The sequence below is a fragment of the Canis lupus genome, chromosome 18 (genome assembly GCF_048164855.1).
Source record: "Canis lupus baileyi chromosome 18, mCanLup2.hap1, whole genome shotgun sequence".
In the NCBI taxonomy this organism is placed as follows: Eukaryota; Metazoa; Chordata; class Mammalia; order Carnivora; family Canidae; genus Canis; species Canis lupus.
Window position 1 is genome coordinate 28,592,169 of NC_132855.1, and position 13,881 is coordinate 28,606,049.

Below are 13,881 nucleotides of genomic sequence, written 5' to 3' on the forward strand. Positions count from 1 at the left end.
CCTCTGCCTGTGTGTCTGCCTGTGTGTGTGTGTGTGTGTGTGTGTGTGTGTGTGTGTGTGTTTCTCATAAATAAATAAATAAATAAATAAAATCTTTTAAAAAAAAGTTGATACTATTACCAACAGTATCATACTATTCCCTCCTTCTCTAGATGCACCTGGAAGCAAGGATTTACATCCACTTATTACACAACCAATAATCTATGCTGGGTAGACAAACTTCTATTTAACTTCGGATCCCCTTTAATCATGCCTGTTTCTTCTCCCTCAGGAGGAGTTAGGTACATGCACTCTGTTTTCCTTCTTTCTTTTACCACACAAAGTTCAGTAAGTGTTCCTTCTGGCCATTACCTCCTTATATATACACATTTCTATACTTTACCAGTATACTGGTATACTTAACCTCTTAAGCAATTATCTCAACAGCAACAAAAATCTCACTCTGCTCCCCACATAAGATGAGAAAACTAGTAGTGGTATCACCCTTGCAGCAACTTTCCAAAAAAATACTACTTTTAGAATGAAATTAGATGTAATATGGAGCTACCTGAGAAATTCTCTAAGGTACCCATAGTTTACATTAAGTATGAAATTTTTCACCTGTTTATCTTCCTGCTATTTGGTACAGTTTTCTTTAAGCATATAACGTTTTTAAATATTTCATATTACATTGTACTGATTCTCTTCCTTACCTAAGGTTCCTGTATTCATTGTAAGCTAGTTAACTTTAAATAGGCTTTGATGGCCCAAACTGGGAATCCAACCACTTACATATAGTGTCATTAATGGGATTATGTGTTTTTCATTAAAAACAAGTGGGTCCAGGTTTTAGAAAGATGCTAAATAAAAACCACATAAACTCTGAAATTGCTACACTTGCACTACTTAAAAGTGAGTTTCATAAATTGAGTTTAATTATAATCTGGATCCAAATTGTTCCTATATAGTTTTATCCTTCATTAGCCATGATGGCAGCTGCATTTTATGTCCATTTCAAAATTACATATCCTGGTAAAGTTGCTGTTTCAAATGTTTCATTTGGATACAGCTGTTGTCACTGCCATAAATTCTATTTTCTCATCATTCAACCTGCCCCGTCACTCTTCCGTAAAGTCAGGGTGGGAAGTAAACAAACAATACAAGGAAGAGATGATAGAGATCAGTGGAGAATAAATGGACATGACAATTTTTATTGGTGTAGAGAATTAAAGACAAACCTCTATATGAGTTCTAGACAATGATTTCCAGAAATGGAGGAAGTTATCTGCCACTTTTGTACTCAGCCAATTTATTCCTACTGGTTTTTTCTTCTTTGTATGAATTCTTTTAAATTCAATTAGCCAACATATAGTACATTAGTTTCAGATGTAGTGTTCACTACTTCACCAGTTGCATAAAACACCCAGTGTTCATCACAACTTGTGCCCTCCTTAATGCCCCTCACTGTTACTCCATCCCCTCACTCACATCCCCTCCAGCAACACTGTTTGTTTCCTATAGTTACGAGTCTCTCGTTTTTCTTAATTCCTATTGATTTTTGTATGATTTTTAATGATACCAATACATTCCAATTAAAGAAGAAAATGTTTGACTATGATGGTTCTAAATAAAATGCCTTTCTTAAATTATGCAATTCTGAAACATTAAATTCAAAATAAATAAATATATATTTAAAATGCAATATATACAAATATAAAACGCAAACATGATGTTAAATTCATCCTAACAGAAAGGATAATAATAGTATACTATAACTGTGATGAGCAATGTTATTCACACACAGGGCTGTCTGTGGGATGAGATGGGGCAGGGAGGAGCAGGTGAAGGAGCAAATATAGCAGTCTAGACCAGTGGTTCCCAAAGTGTAGTCTCCAGGTAAAAGTAACATCATCTGGGGCAATTTGTAATTCTTCAGCCACACGCCAGACTTACAGAATCAAAAACTTTGGGGATGTGGTTAATTTTTAACAAGCCCTCCCAGTGATGGTAATGTATGCTAAAGTTTGAGAACCACTGGACTACAGGGACTCAGAGATAAGAAACCTAGGTAACTAACTCTTCATCTGTTTATTCAGATGACAATGCCCATTATAAATAATGACTGTAACTAAAACCTCTGAAATATCTTTACTACGTCACTTAGAAGCAACAGTCATAATTCTATCCTACAATGATGTCCAGCTCTACATTCAACATACAAGTTGGCAGGCAGACTATTGAGGATGTGAGGAAAGGTTGATGAGACAGTGGAATATCTGGGCAGCTGATCTGGGTGTGGCACTCACAGGGTGAAAATCTTGGCAAAAATTTCCTTTTGTAAATCCTGAATATAATATTATACTAGATCCAACCTCAGGAGTTGGATAACTCAAGGATATCAATATGACAAAAGGATTTTTTAAAGAATGCATAGAAACAAATTATCCTTTAATGATCCATGCAGAAAATTCTTTTAAAATTTGTCCATGATTAACGTGATATCGGACCCTACTCCATCATTCGTAGACTTGAATTATGTTTGTTCCAAAAGTGACACCCTGTTCCTGCAGGAATGGGTGTTGGCTCTGCTGATCACAACACTATGAGCCACATATTACACTAGACTCAGAGGAAGCAGGTGCTGAGATTATTATTAAATAGGTATATAGGAAACAGAAGTGGCAGCAAAGAAGGCCAGGGAGGAGAAATATCCTTCCTGTGTGTCAAAGAGAGAAGGTGTAAATCCACAAGCTGATTTCCAAACCCCACAGCACAATTTAAGAGCATACAGACACATATTAGGTCAGAAAGACCATGCCTGTGAATTAGATACCTATGTCATATTTAATAAATATTAATAATGTCACAAAATTTAATCCAAATGCTACATTAGCAGCAGAAGGATTAAAGTCTAGTGCTCAGATAACAATGCAAATGAAATTAGTGCCTGGAAAGCAAACCAGGTTATGTAATCGAAGATTAGTTATAGAATACAAAATTCAAAATTCATTATATCAATCTTTGTCAGACAAAAAAGTCCTTTCATTACTTCAACTGCTTGCTTTCAAGCAACACAAAGCAACATCTTTCATATAAAATCTGCAAATAGTTTAAGAAGGAATCAGACTGACCAGGCTGCACTGGAGAGCTCATCATGGAATCTGGAGAAGGATGAATAGGATGGGATACAAATTCACAACCTTCCTTCAGCTGTCAATGTTGGTCCCGGAGGAGCTGGTAGAGGTGAAACCTAGAATGTTAAAAAAAAAAAAAAGAAGAAGAAGAAGAAGAAGAAAAGGTGTATGATACAGGTTATGTCAAGCCACAGGAAGAGACAGAACTGGCTTTGCATCTGAGCTCAGCCACAGGGGGACTGTGGGCCTCTGCAGCAGTCATATCAACCTCACTGGTGTCTTAAGTCCTCACCCAAAAAAGAGCAAATTGACCAGTCATGCTTAAAGCACAGAAATATCGTGAACACCAAATAATATGATAGGTGTGGAAGCAATCTGTGAGGAAGAAAGCCGTTCACAAAATTATAGTTTCCTGTTTTCTGTTCACTATAATTTGTTTGCTGTTATTATTATAGAAATTAAAAATATTTTTTGAAATTTGGATGTAAGTGTCTCATTACATAGTATGCTCAAATATCACTGTCAAAGTTCTCCTTGTTAGAGACAGGAGTTCTTAGTGAAAAAAAAAATTAATGGACTAAAATAAGGAACAAATAGGCCATAAACTATCAGAGTGACAGAAATCCTCTACTATAATTTCCATTTCTTCTTGCAATCTTTTGCAGTCTTGTTCCAGCCAAAAGTGATAACAGCCATAGTCTTTCAAGGAGTGGCACTTACGGGATGGACTTCTTGAAAGGAATTTAAGGGACTTTCTGCTTTTAATTTGAATGTACTCTCACTTCTAGACACTTCAGCAAAGGAAAAGCAAATGGAAGGACATTTTCCTCACAGTTTACTGGAATGTCAAAGTTTAAAAAAAGAAGAGGAAGAAGAAGCTTTTAAAGTTGCACTTAATGAGTTTCTTACTAAAATAGTACATCCCAATTGCACTATTTTTATAGAGAGAATGCTGTAACGCTGAGAATTGTACTTCTCTTTATCTTGAGAATCCAACATATTTATTGGGACTCATTTTCCCATCAGTATCTTGAAAGTGTTATTACTATTTTTGCCCAAATGTATAAAGCAGGATATAAATACATATTTCCTTTGAAGAACTATGTAACATCACCAAGAATACCTAGCATACTTCAGAAGGTCTCTACATAGAAATAGACTACTTCCTAAAACAGTTAAGCAAGAGTCATCAGTTCAGCAGGCTACTACTTCTCATCTTACCTTTGGTCCTAGAAAAATATTAAAATATAGTAACAATAAAATGTATACTTTTATAAATCTTCAAAAATTATACTGATGTGCTTATTTTATACTTACTTGTACTTAATTATACTGATCAGCATTATTTTAAGAATCTTAATTTCCATGTTGATGAGAAAGCAATGTCTACAAAAAAAGATGAAAAATGAAAAGCAGAAAACTTCTGAATATCTGTATCAGCAGAGGCATACTGACATTGACTTCTACATGAAAAGGTGTCATTGTCATATTTTAAAGTAATAAAACCATATGCATAATTCTTTGGAGTCACAGAGTACTTTTAGATGTATCACCATATGTAATGCCATTTTCACATCAACCTTGCTAATAGATGCTTGTAACTCACACCTCCCTTGTTTTTTTTTTTAAAAGATCTTATTTACTTATTCATTCATAAATAAATATGTCAGGCAGAGACATAGGCAGAGGAAGGAGCAGTCTCTCTGTGGGAAGCCTGATGTGGGACTTGATCCCAGGACCCTGGGATCATGACCGGAGCCAAAGGCAGACTCTCAACCACTGAGCTCAGGTGCTCTGTCTCCCTTCCCTTTATGAGTGAGAAAAATGAGATATCTATGATCCACTACATAATTAAAAGATAGTAAAACAAAATCAAAACAAATTGAATGAGATTTGAATTTTATAGGCTTTAAAATTAATATGGAGTCTGAGGATTTGGGCATTTTTACTTTTTACATTGCAGTCTGACATATTTCATAAATGCTCTTGATACATTCTTGATTCTCAATGCACAATTTGATTTTAAATTATGAATAACAAAAAGTAAGACACAGGAAATTGTAAGAGTATGTAAGTGAAGTAATACTGAGATGTCTTTCATCAGGGGCTGAGTTACTCTGTGTTTAAAAAATTCTTTTTAATCTATAATGTCACTTTGTTCAATTAATACTTGTATATGTACAAATACAACTAAATTTAACCAGTAATCTCCAATGGTTTAATTGTGATAATAATACTAAAGCCAAAGTTTTACTACCTATCCATAAGTCTAAAATTTAAAAAAGTCTCTATTTCCACACACCTGCCATTTATTTCCACAAACATACATAACAAATGTCCATGACATGCTGATTCATGGCTAGTTGCACATTGGTGGGTTTTGCCTTCAAAGCTTTAGACCTGACTTGCAAAATGAATCTCATATGGAAATATGAATTTGGCTACCAAAATACCAGTAAATAACTACTTAAAATGTAAACTCTGGGATCCCTGGGTGGCGCAGCGGTTTGGTGCCTGCCTTTGGCCCAGGGCGCGATCCTGGAGACCTGGGATCGAATCCCAGGTCAGGCTCCCGGTGCATGGAGCCTGCTTCTCCCTCTGCCTGTGTCTCTGCCCCTCTCTCTCTCTCTGTATGACTATCATAAATAAATTTAAAAAATTAAAAAAAAATTTAAAATGTAAACTCCTCTCTGCCATTCAGCCTTTTTAATAACTGCCTAATCATGACATATTCTTCTAATATTATGAAAGCCTTGTTATCTGAAAACTGTAAAAAGAAAATTAATATTCATTTATATGTTGATACACTCTAGTTTCTGTTTATTGCATCTCCATTCCCAATGAGCCACATTAAACCAAAATTATGATGACAACTAGAGCTGCGTAATTGAACTATGGTCATTTTAAAAATCTATCCTAAAATGTTTCAGGAGTATCGACCCTCTACTGATACATGCATCACATGTGTGTATATGTGTGTGTACACACACATGCACATCATCAGCTACATAAATTTCTCTTTTCTCGTGGCCAACAAACAGATTAACAGCCCTGTTCACACATTTCAGGGACAAAACTGATAACAGAATTTTACACAAATTAAGACAGTTTCTAGCTGCTTGGAAAAGAAAGAGAGGTCAGTAGGGGAACATCTGTCAATGCGAATGGGCTATTTATTCTTAAATCTTCTCCCACTTCTTTATCCAAATGAGCTGCAGAGAAACAGACTATTTTCTTAGAATGGGGGAATTTTCTCTTAGAACATTAGTCATTCTTACAATAAGCCTGATGTAAAAATAATAGGAAACTAGCCTTCAAGTGAGCAGATAAATTTAAAAAAGGAAAAAAAAAAAAAGCAAGTAATGTTGATTGGGGGTACAGATTATCTAAGCAGATATGGAAATATATTTGCCTTCAATTAATAGTTTCAATTAATTTGCACATTGATTTGTCCATGCTGTAAAAATATATACATGAACATTTAAGGAGATAAACACAGGCACAGCAAGAGCAAAATTGCTGCTATGAATCTTTTACCTATTGAGATCCAAGAATAGCTACTTTGGTTCCTAAATATATTCCTTGAGCTACGCGAATCCACAATAAGGGACTAGAAGTCTTGCTTGAAAAAGATCAGTTCTGGGAATCTCTGGGTGGCTCAGCAGTTTAGCACCTGCCTTCAGCCCAGGGCATGATCCTGGAATCCCGGGGTCAAGTCCCACATCAGGCTCCCTGATGGAGCCTGCTTCTCCCTCTGCCTGTGTCTCTGCCCCCCGCCCCCGCTCTCTCTTTCTCTGTATGTGTGTCTTTCATGAATAAATAAATAAACTCTTTAAAAAAAAGAAAAAGATCAGTTCTGACTACAAGTTGGTCAACTGCCTACACATAAGTTACTGCACTGCCATAATATACTGGGATACAGAACAGTTCAACAGTCCAAGGGGGTGACACCTTGCAATGTCTTAGCTTGCCCATGCTGCCAGGGTAAGAAAGGACACTAAGACATTATATCGCCCAAACCCACAATGCTCTCATTAACATCATTGTGGGGTTGTTGCCATAGGTCCTTTAGCCATTCCATCTCCATGGCCTATTCCATAGCAATCACATGGCAAATCAGCAGAAGGTTGTAAAACATAGAAAATTTGCACAAGGATTTCCTCCTCTGATCTTCACAACAGCCCTTTGACATATACTGATAAGCCATTTTTTTAAATATTTCAGTTATTTATTCATGAGAGAAACAGAGAGAGGCAGAGACATAGGCAGAGACACAGGCAGAGGGAGAAGCAGGCTCCCTGTGGGGAACCCCATGCGGGACTTGATCCCAAGATCCTGGGATCATGACCCAAGCCAAAGGCAGACACTCAATGCCAAGCCACCCAGGTGCCCCTGATAAGCCATTATCATTCCTACTATATAGATGAGGAATTTGAAGCTTGAGAGTTTCAGGGATTTGTTCACATCCATGCAGGTGGTAAAATGGAAGGGGGCTGGTCTTTTGACTTTTAGCCTACTGTACTCTGTAGCATCACGATGAATTACACACCACTTTAGCAGAGCTGCTTAAATATCAAGACTGTGTCTACCTAGTCATCACAATTTCAATAATGACTCATTAAGTAACAAGTCTCCTTTACTAAGGAACCTATCTAGACATTGAATAGACTGAACCCAGTCAAACAAAAACAATAAAACAAAAAATTTTGAATGAATGTCTACATGAATTCTCACAGTACAAGCTTTCATTTCCTTAGATTTGGACTTCATAGTCCTACCACAATCTTTTCTTGTTTTTTTTTTAACTATGGTCTGAGCTTCTTACTAGAGTTTCTTTTTCCCTTGTGGACAATTGGTATTATTTTGGACAATGTATCACTAAGAAAACAATGTTTTTGTAATTACGTAGCTAACAAAAACCATGCATCTCTAAAATATCTTTCCCAGACATAGAGCAAGTTGTAACACACAGCTCAGTCTACAAAGCCATTCACATTCATCCACAGGCCTTTTCTTCTTAGATAGAACCATTAGCCCCAATTCCTCTAAAGAGTTAAGCTCCATGGGCTGACTCAATTTGTTAATCTACTGTAAGAGATTTTATTGGTCAGATAAGCCTACTGTGCCAGTGCACTGAATATCATTCGACCTCTCTCTCTTGCCTCAGAATGCAAAATTCTGCCAAAATTTCGTCCTTAAAGGAAAACACAGGAAAATTACTCTTAACATTCTACTCAATTCAACAAATTCTTATTGAGTGCATACAAGACATTCCATTATCCATTTTGGAAACCTTAGATTATATTTCACTTCTTGATTCTTGCATTTCTCACAAATAATCATCAAAGCCAGTACACTGTCTTAAAAATATCTTTCATATCTGGGCCCTCCTTTCATTACAACGAATGCTGTCTTAGCTTAATTATTGATCTTTCTTCTAAGTATGTATGTATGTATGTATGTATGTATGTATGTGTGTATGTATTTGAAAGAGAGCACCAGCGCCAAGTGGGGGAAGGGGCAGAGGGAGATCGTATCTCTTTCTGCAAAGGATACCATCACCACTTTACTACCTCCCAGCTCAAATTCTTTTAAAACCATCTTCAATGAGAATTCTTAACCAACCACTCCAAGTGAAAGGTCAGCTTCCTTTCTTTATATACCCTCCCACTGCGTCTTGTACCATACTTGGAATAATACCCCTTGTGTTAGATAATAACCCTTCTTATGTTAGTCAAGTACTTTTATCCACCATAAGACTATGTTCCTCAGTTCAGAGATTGTATTGTATTGATCTCAGTAATCCCTACACCCAGCATAGTACCTGGAACATGTAGGTACACAATAAATTCTTGATAAATAAGTCAACAAAGGGGAAGGAGTAAACTAATGAATCTGTAGTTGCCTTTCAGGCAGAATCATTTACCCAGTGTTTTAGTACTGAGTTCTAAAGGACTAGAACATAGTCCTTTGATTTGGGTCCAAAAAAAGTACTCTATAGTTTGGGCCACCTCCTAGGAAGAGCAGAAGGAGATGGGGTGAATGCCTTCATGGATCAGGGGAAGGCACCACACACTGAAAAACAAATTTGCGTGTGAATTATGTTATCCAAGATACCGCCATTTTCTAGGCTTTTCAATTGAAGCGATTTCTCAGATTATTGGAAGAGTTCTGCTTCTCACCTTATTAGCCTCAGCTTTTTCTCCTCTCAGGGAAATCCATTTCTTTTTTAGACAAGCTCTATAAACTCCATGATTATATCAAAATAAGCAAACCACTATTCATCAAGACACAAGAGAATGGGATACAGAGACTTAAGGATACTTATTCCCCTTCAAGTAAGAAGAACAGAAGCAGGATTGTGCAAATAATGCTCCTGACAGTATTTAAATTGTCTTAAGCAATAGGACCCTGGAGACTCCGGAGACTGGGAAACCTATGGACACAATGAGAGCCACACCAATGATACAGTCAATGATTTAACTTCACCTAATACCACAGCAGCCACCCAGTGCTCCAAATCACCAAAGACTAATAAAGACTGGCAAATCAACCTCTGTTGGCTCATTCTGGTCCCTGGGCAGTTACCTACACAAGACTACTGGCTTCGCTCCCCACCTGGTTGCCAGATGTTTGCTGACTTCACCTTTGAGCACAGCTAAGAACAGAATATGTCACCCAGAGGGCTACACATGTCACATGCATGCTCTGTGCTCACATTTTAAAAGTAAATAATAAGATCCATTCTAAGACTTTTAGGAGAGCCATTTAAGCACAGGCTACAATGTAGGTGTAATATAGAGCAGGGAACGCAGCTTGGGAGGTTAGTTATGCATATATTTTGCATATTTAAGATGGAATTCAGTAGTCTATACTATAAATATAACTCAATGGTAACATCTAAAAATACCTAACACAATCAGAAGTGGTCTGCTGGTTATTTCATTTCATAAGAAGTTGTTCTGCCAACTACAGTACCTGCACTAATAAAATAGACCTGTTCTTAGCAAGTCTTGTTTTTTAAAACACTGAGCATAGCCCCAGGGACTCCAGTATCCAAGTCATATCCTAAATGGCTTCTATATAACGAAAACCATTTATCAAAAACTCTTACTGCACCAATTTTTATTGGATCATCTTTGAAAGCCCCTACCCGCAACTTCCCTCCTTGGACAATAGGGAATAGGGAGTCACAGCCACCATTATCATCAGTTTGAGTTTAGAATCACAATACCCAGAAACTGCAGGACATACAAGGCTCCTTTTCAGTCACGGCAAAGGGGTTGTTAGAAAAAGAGCTTTGTCTACCTGTAAATACACACGAGACAGAAGTCCAAAATAGAATTGTGAAAAGGAGTAATAGTCGAAGTGAAGGAACTTGTAACAGACAACCTCTGATACCTGGGCAGCAGGAGGGCTTTGTAACTCTTACACTATAACCTTCCCTGCAGAAAACTGCCCGATCAAGCATGCTTAAAAGAACCTGGCTCCCGGTCTACTCCCTTGCTAGTGTGGAGGCACGGGTATGATCAGCTAGCCAAATACAAAAGACCTTTATCCATTGCTGCAATTTAGATTGACATAGTTCTCTTTTCCAAACTTCAATATTGAATACATTTTTTTAAATGTCTGTGATTTCTTTAATGCTACAACCTACCTCTTGAAGATCTGATAATCCCTTCATGCAGCAAATTGCCCATGTAACATGTCTCACTAGCTGGGTGGTATGGAAGTCAATTAACCTCTCTGAGCCTCAGATGCTTAAACATGAATTATTTAACTCACCAGGTCATTGTGAGGCTTGGAAAAAATAAATGTAAAATAATCGGTAAGGAGAAAGTGCACAAAAATGTTGACTATTATTATCATTATTAGTATAGAAATTGTGTTGTACTTCAGGCCAAGCTCCATCCCAGGAGGAAACTGTGATACACAGTGCTTCTCACCCTAGAACAAGTTCTGCGGCACAGCTATTAATCTTTCTCACTCCACTAGGGTTACAACAGGGATCTAATTACTAAAGCTTTTCTCCTTTCTTTGCTTCTTTCTTTTAGAAAGCAAATGTGCATTCTATGGAAATACAGTGTGCCACTGTTCGCTTGTGAATATACCCTGTTTACCCTAATCTTTCACTGACTGATGTTACTAATACATTTTTTAAATCACTTCTTGAGTATTGATGGAAAGGAAAGCATAAGAATATCAAAAAACAGGGACAATTATCACTTTGTAGAAATCTGAAAAGAAACAGGAAGTACACTCCCCAAGCACTGTATAAATCCTTCCATAAAGAACTTTTGTTTTAACAGATCACCTTAGGAATTTCAGTAGACACTAAGGCCTCTCCTCCTATCTTGAGGAGGATTTCACTAATCATTTTACTCACTGTTCTATCTATTGCTGTTGGTCATTTCGATTTCAAGCCAGCCAACACATATCTCCAGACACAGACAGTCACTTCCTGAGGGGTGGAAATGACAACAGCAGCATTCCTACACAATGAAGAAGGGAAACGAGATACTCCTTGAGCCACAAGGGCTGCTGCTTGTGCTGCAAAAGATGGCAGGTGCATGGGCTACCTCCCCAATCAATACCCACGCTGTCACTGATGCCTTTTACTCCCCATTTCTCTTTCACTCTCTTTTCTACTAGTCTTCTCTAGAATCTTCCAATTGAACAGGTCATTTACTTCATTGATCTTTTTCTGAAGAACTCTCCCTTAACTAATGAATTGAACCAATCTCCCATCTCACTGCCTTCTTATCTCTTCCCAAAGAACTATAGTTTATACCTAAGATTTATCTCAATTGCATCCCTCTCTGGTTCTTTTCTTGCCCATGCTTTTTCTTTCTCTACAGAGACTTCCTTTGAACACACACTTGTATCTTAGGATACCTGTCAATTTCCAGAATACACTGATATGCAAGAAATAAATCATCACAGGGCACCAGGGTGGCTCAGTCAGTTAAACATATGCCTTCAGCTCAGGACATGATCCCTGGGATGGAGCTCCACATCAGACTAGCTGCTCAGCAGAGAGTCTGCTTCTCCCTCTGCCCCCCCCCCCCCCCCCGGCTTATGCTTGTGTTCTCTCTCTCTCTCCCTCTCTCTGTCTCCAAAATAAATATTTTTTAAAAAGTAAAGAAAGAAATCATTGCATCAAATACCTTGTTCTTTGAACTTTACCCTACCAATTATTACTGACTTTTCTAACTGACACAAACCTACCATTTATATTCAGATTAAGATCAACCCAGGTTCATGCTATGAAACTTTGTGCACCAAATATAGCATAAGAGCAATAGTTTTAACTATGCTTGAACATAATATTCACTAGGAATGTTCAATATGGAGCCCAGAGGGTAGCTCGGATAGTTCTTGCCTCACAGATTTCACACCAAGGATCTCTCATAGTGTGATCCAAGGACTACCCTGAAAATGCAGATTCAGATACTTGGCACTGATCTAAGAACCTCCTAGATTAGAATCTTTGGGACAAAGGCCCAGAAACAATGTTTTAACAAGCTTCCACAATGATTCTTAACTGAGCCAAAATATGAGAACCACTGAATATATGAACAATTAAAGAAACAAAATAACAAAACAGAGAGAGAGAGTAACACAGTGAAAAAGTGCACTGGCTTTATAGTCTGAATGACCTTAATGTAAATTCCACCTCGCTGATTTTCTTACTTTATTCTCACAGGCAAATTATTTTACTACTATGACCTTCAGTTTGCTCACCAGTAAGTTGCTGACTCTAAGACTCACTTGTAGGGACAAAAAAAAAACAATATATTTAAAATACTTAGCACAGTCTCAACCAATGTAAGATACCATTATGATATTCAGGGTCTCTGCATTGCAAAGTGCCACTGGAATTGTAAAACTGCAGCCCTCATAGGTATTATTTCTTAAGAGGAACAGGACAGGGCACGTGCTACAGGGATTTGAAAGGAGCTTTCATTGTACTGAGATAGAAGGGAGAAGGTACCATGGCAGAGGTGGCACACAGCTTTAGGGTACTGAATGTGATTGAAACATGCACTGTTGGCAAAAATGTCCTTCCCAGGAAATTTCCTAAGTCCTAACACCTCAGTAAATTGTAAATAGCTTCAAGAAACAATTTTAAAATTACCTTGTTATGTCCTTCAACTATTTCATGATTAAAATGATCTATTTTTGTATTCCCATACCATAAATTATTTTCAGTATTAAAATAATCCTCAAAGTTATCTCAAGCTCTGTGCTAGTAACAGGATGTTGGTAGTTGTTTTATGTAGCACATTCCATTCCCTAAAAGATGACAGAATTTTATACAGACTGCTTCTCAAGTACATCATGTTATTTATATACAAAATGACAGTGCTGACTCCTGCCAGGAGGGGGTACTCTGGATTGTTATACTATTATTGCTGATGGGTTGCAGCTTTTCCATCACCTCTTTGAAGAACTGTGTGAAAGACATCCACTGGGGGTCAGGAAGGTTGCCTTTAACAAAGATGAAGATTCACCTGCTAATGAAGCTAAATGGCTCATGACAGGATCAAGAGACTTGATCCCATTAACAATATACACTAATCAATTAAGCCAACTCACTCTGCGCCAATCTTATTAAATCTCATTATTCCTATGAAGAATAAAGAGAAATTCCTACTCTATTTCAAAAAATGGAGAGAAGTTTCAAATTCTAAAACTTGCAAAAATAAGGTAACAATTACTGCGTATATAAATACAATTTCAGAATTCAAAACAAACTCAGTGCTCA

The 13,881-nt window shown here is 37.3% G+C and overlaps 1 protein-coding gene across 4 annotated transcripts in view; it reads right to left on the minus strand.

Moving 5' to 3' along the window:
- The window catches only part of HDAC9 (histone deacetylase 9), a 911,611-nt gene that overhangs the window by 837,115 nt on the left and 60,615 nt on the right, over nucleotides 1–13,881 (minus strand). For 3 of the 4 annotated variants that reach the window (XM_072783863.1, XM_072783864.1, XM_072783866.1), the window contains exon 2: nucleotides 3,111–3,229. In XM_072783863.1, coding sequence (XP_072639964.1) covers nucleotides 3,111–3,135 — 25 coding nt within the window. In that variant the 5' untranslated portion in view covers nucleotides 3,136–3,229. Of the gene's footprint in view, nucleotides 1–3,110; nucleotides 3,230–4,430; nucleotides 4,450–13,881 lie in introns of those variants that run through there. The other variant, XM_072783865.1, reaches the window with a different exon arrangement.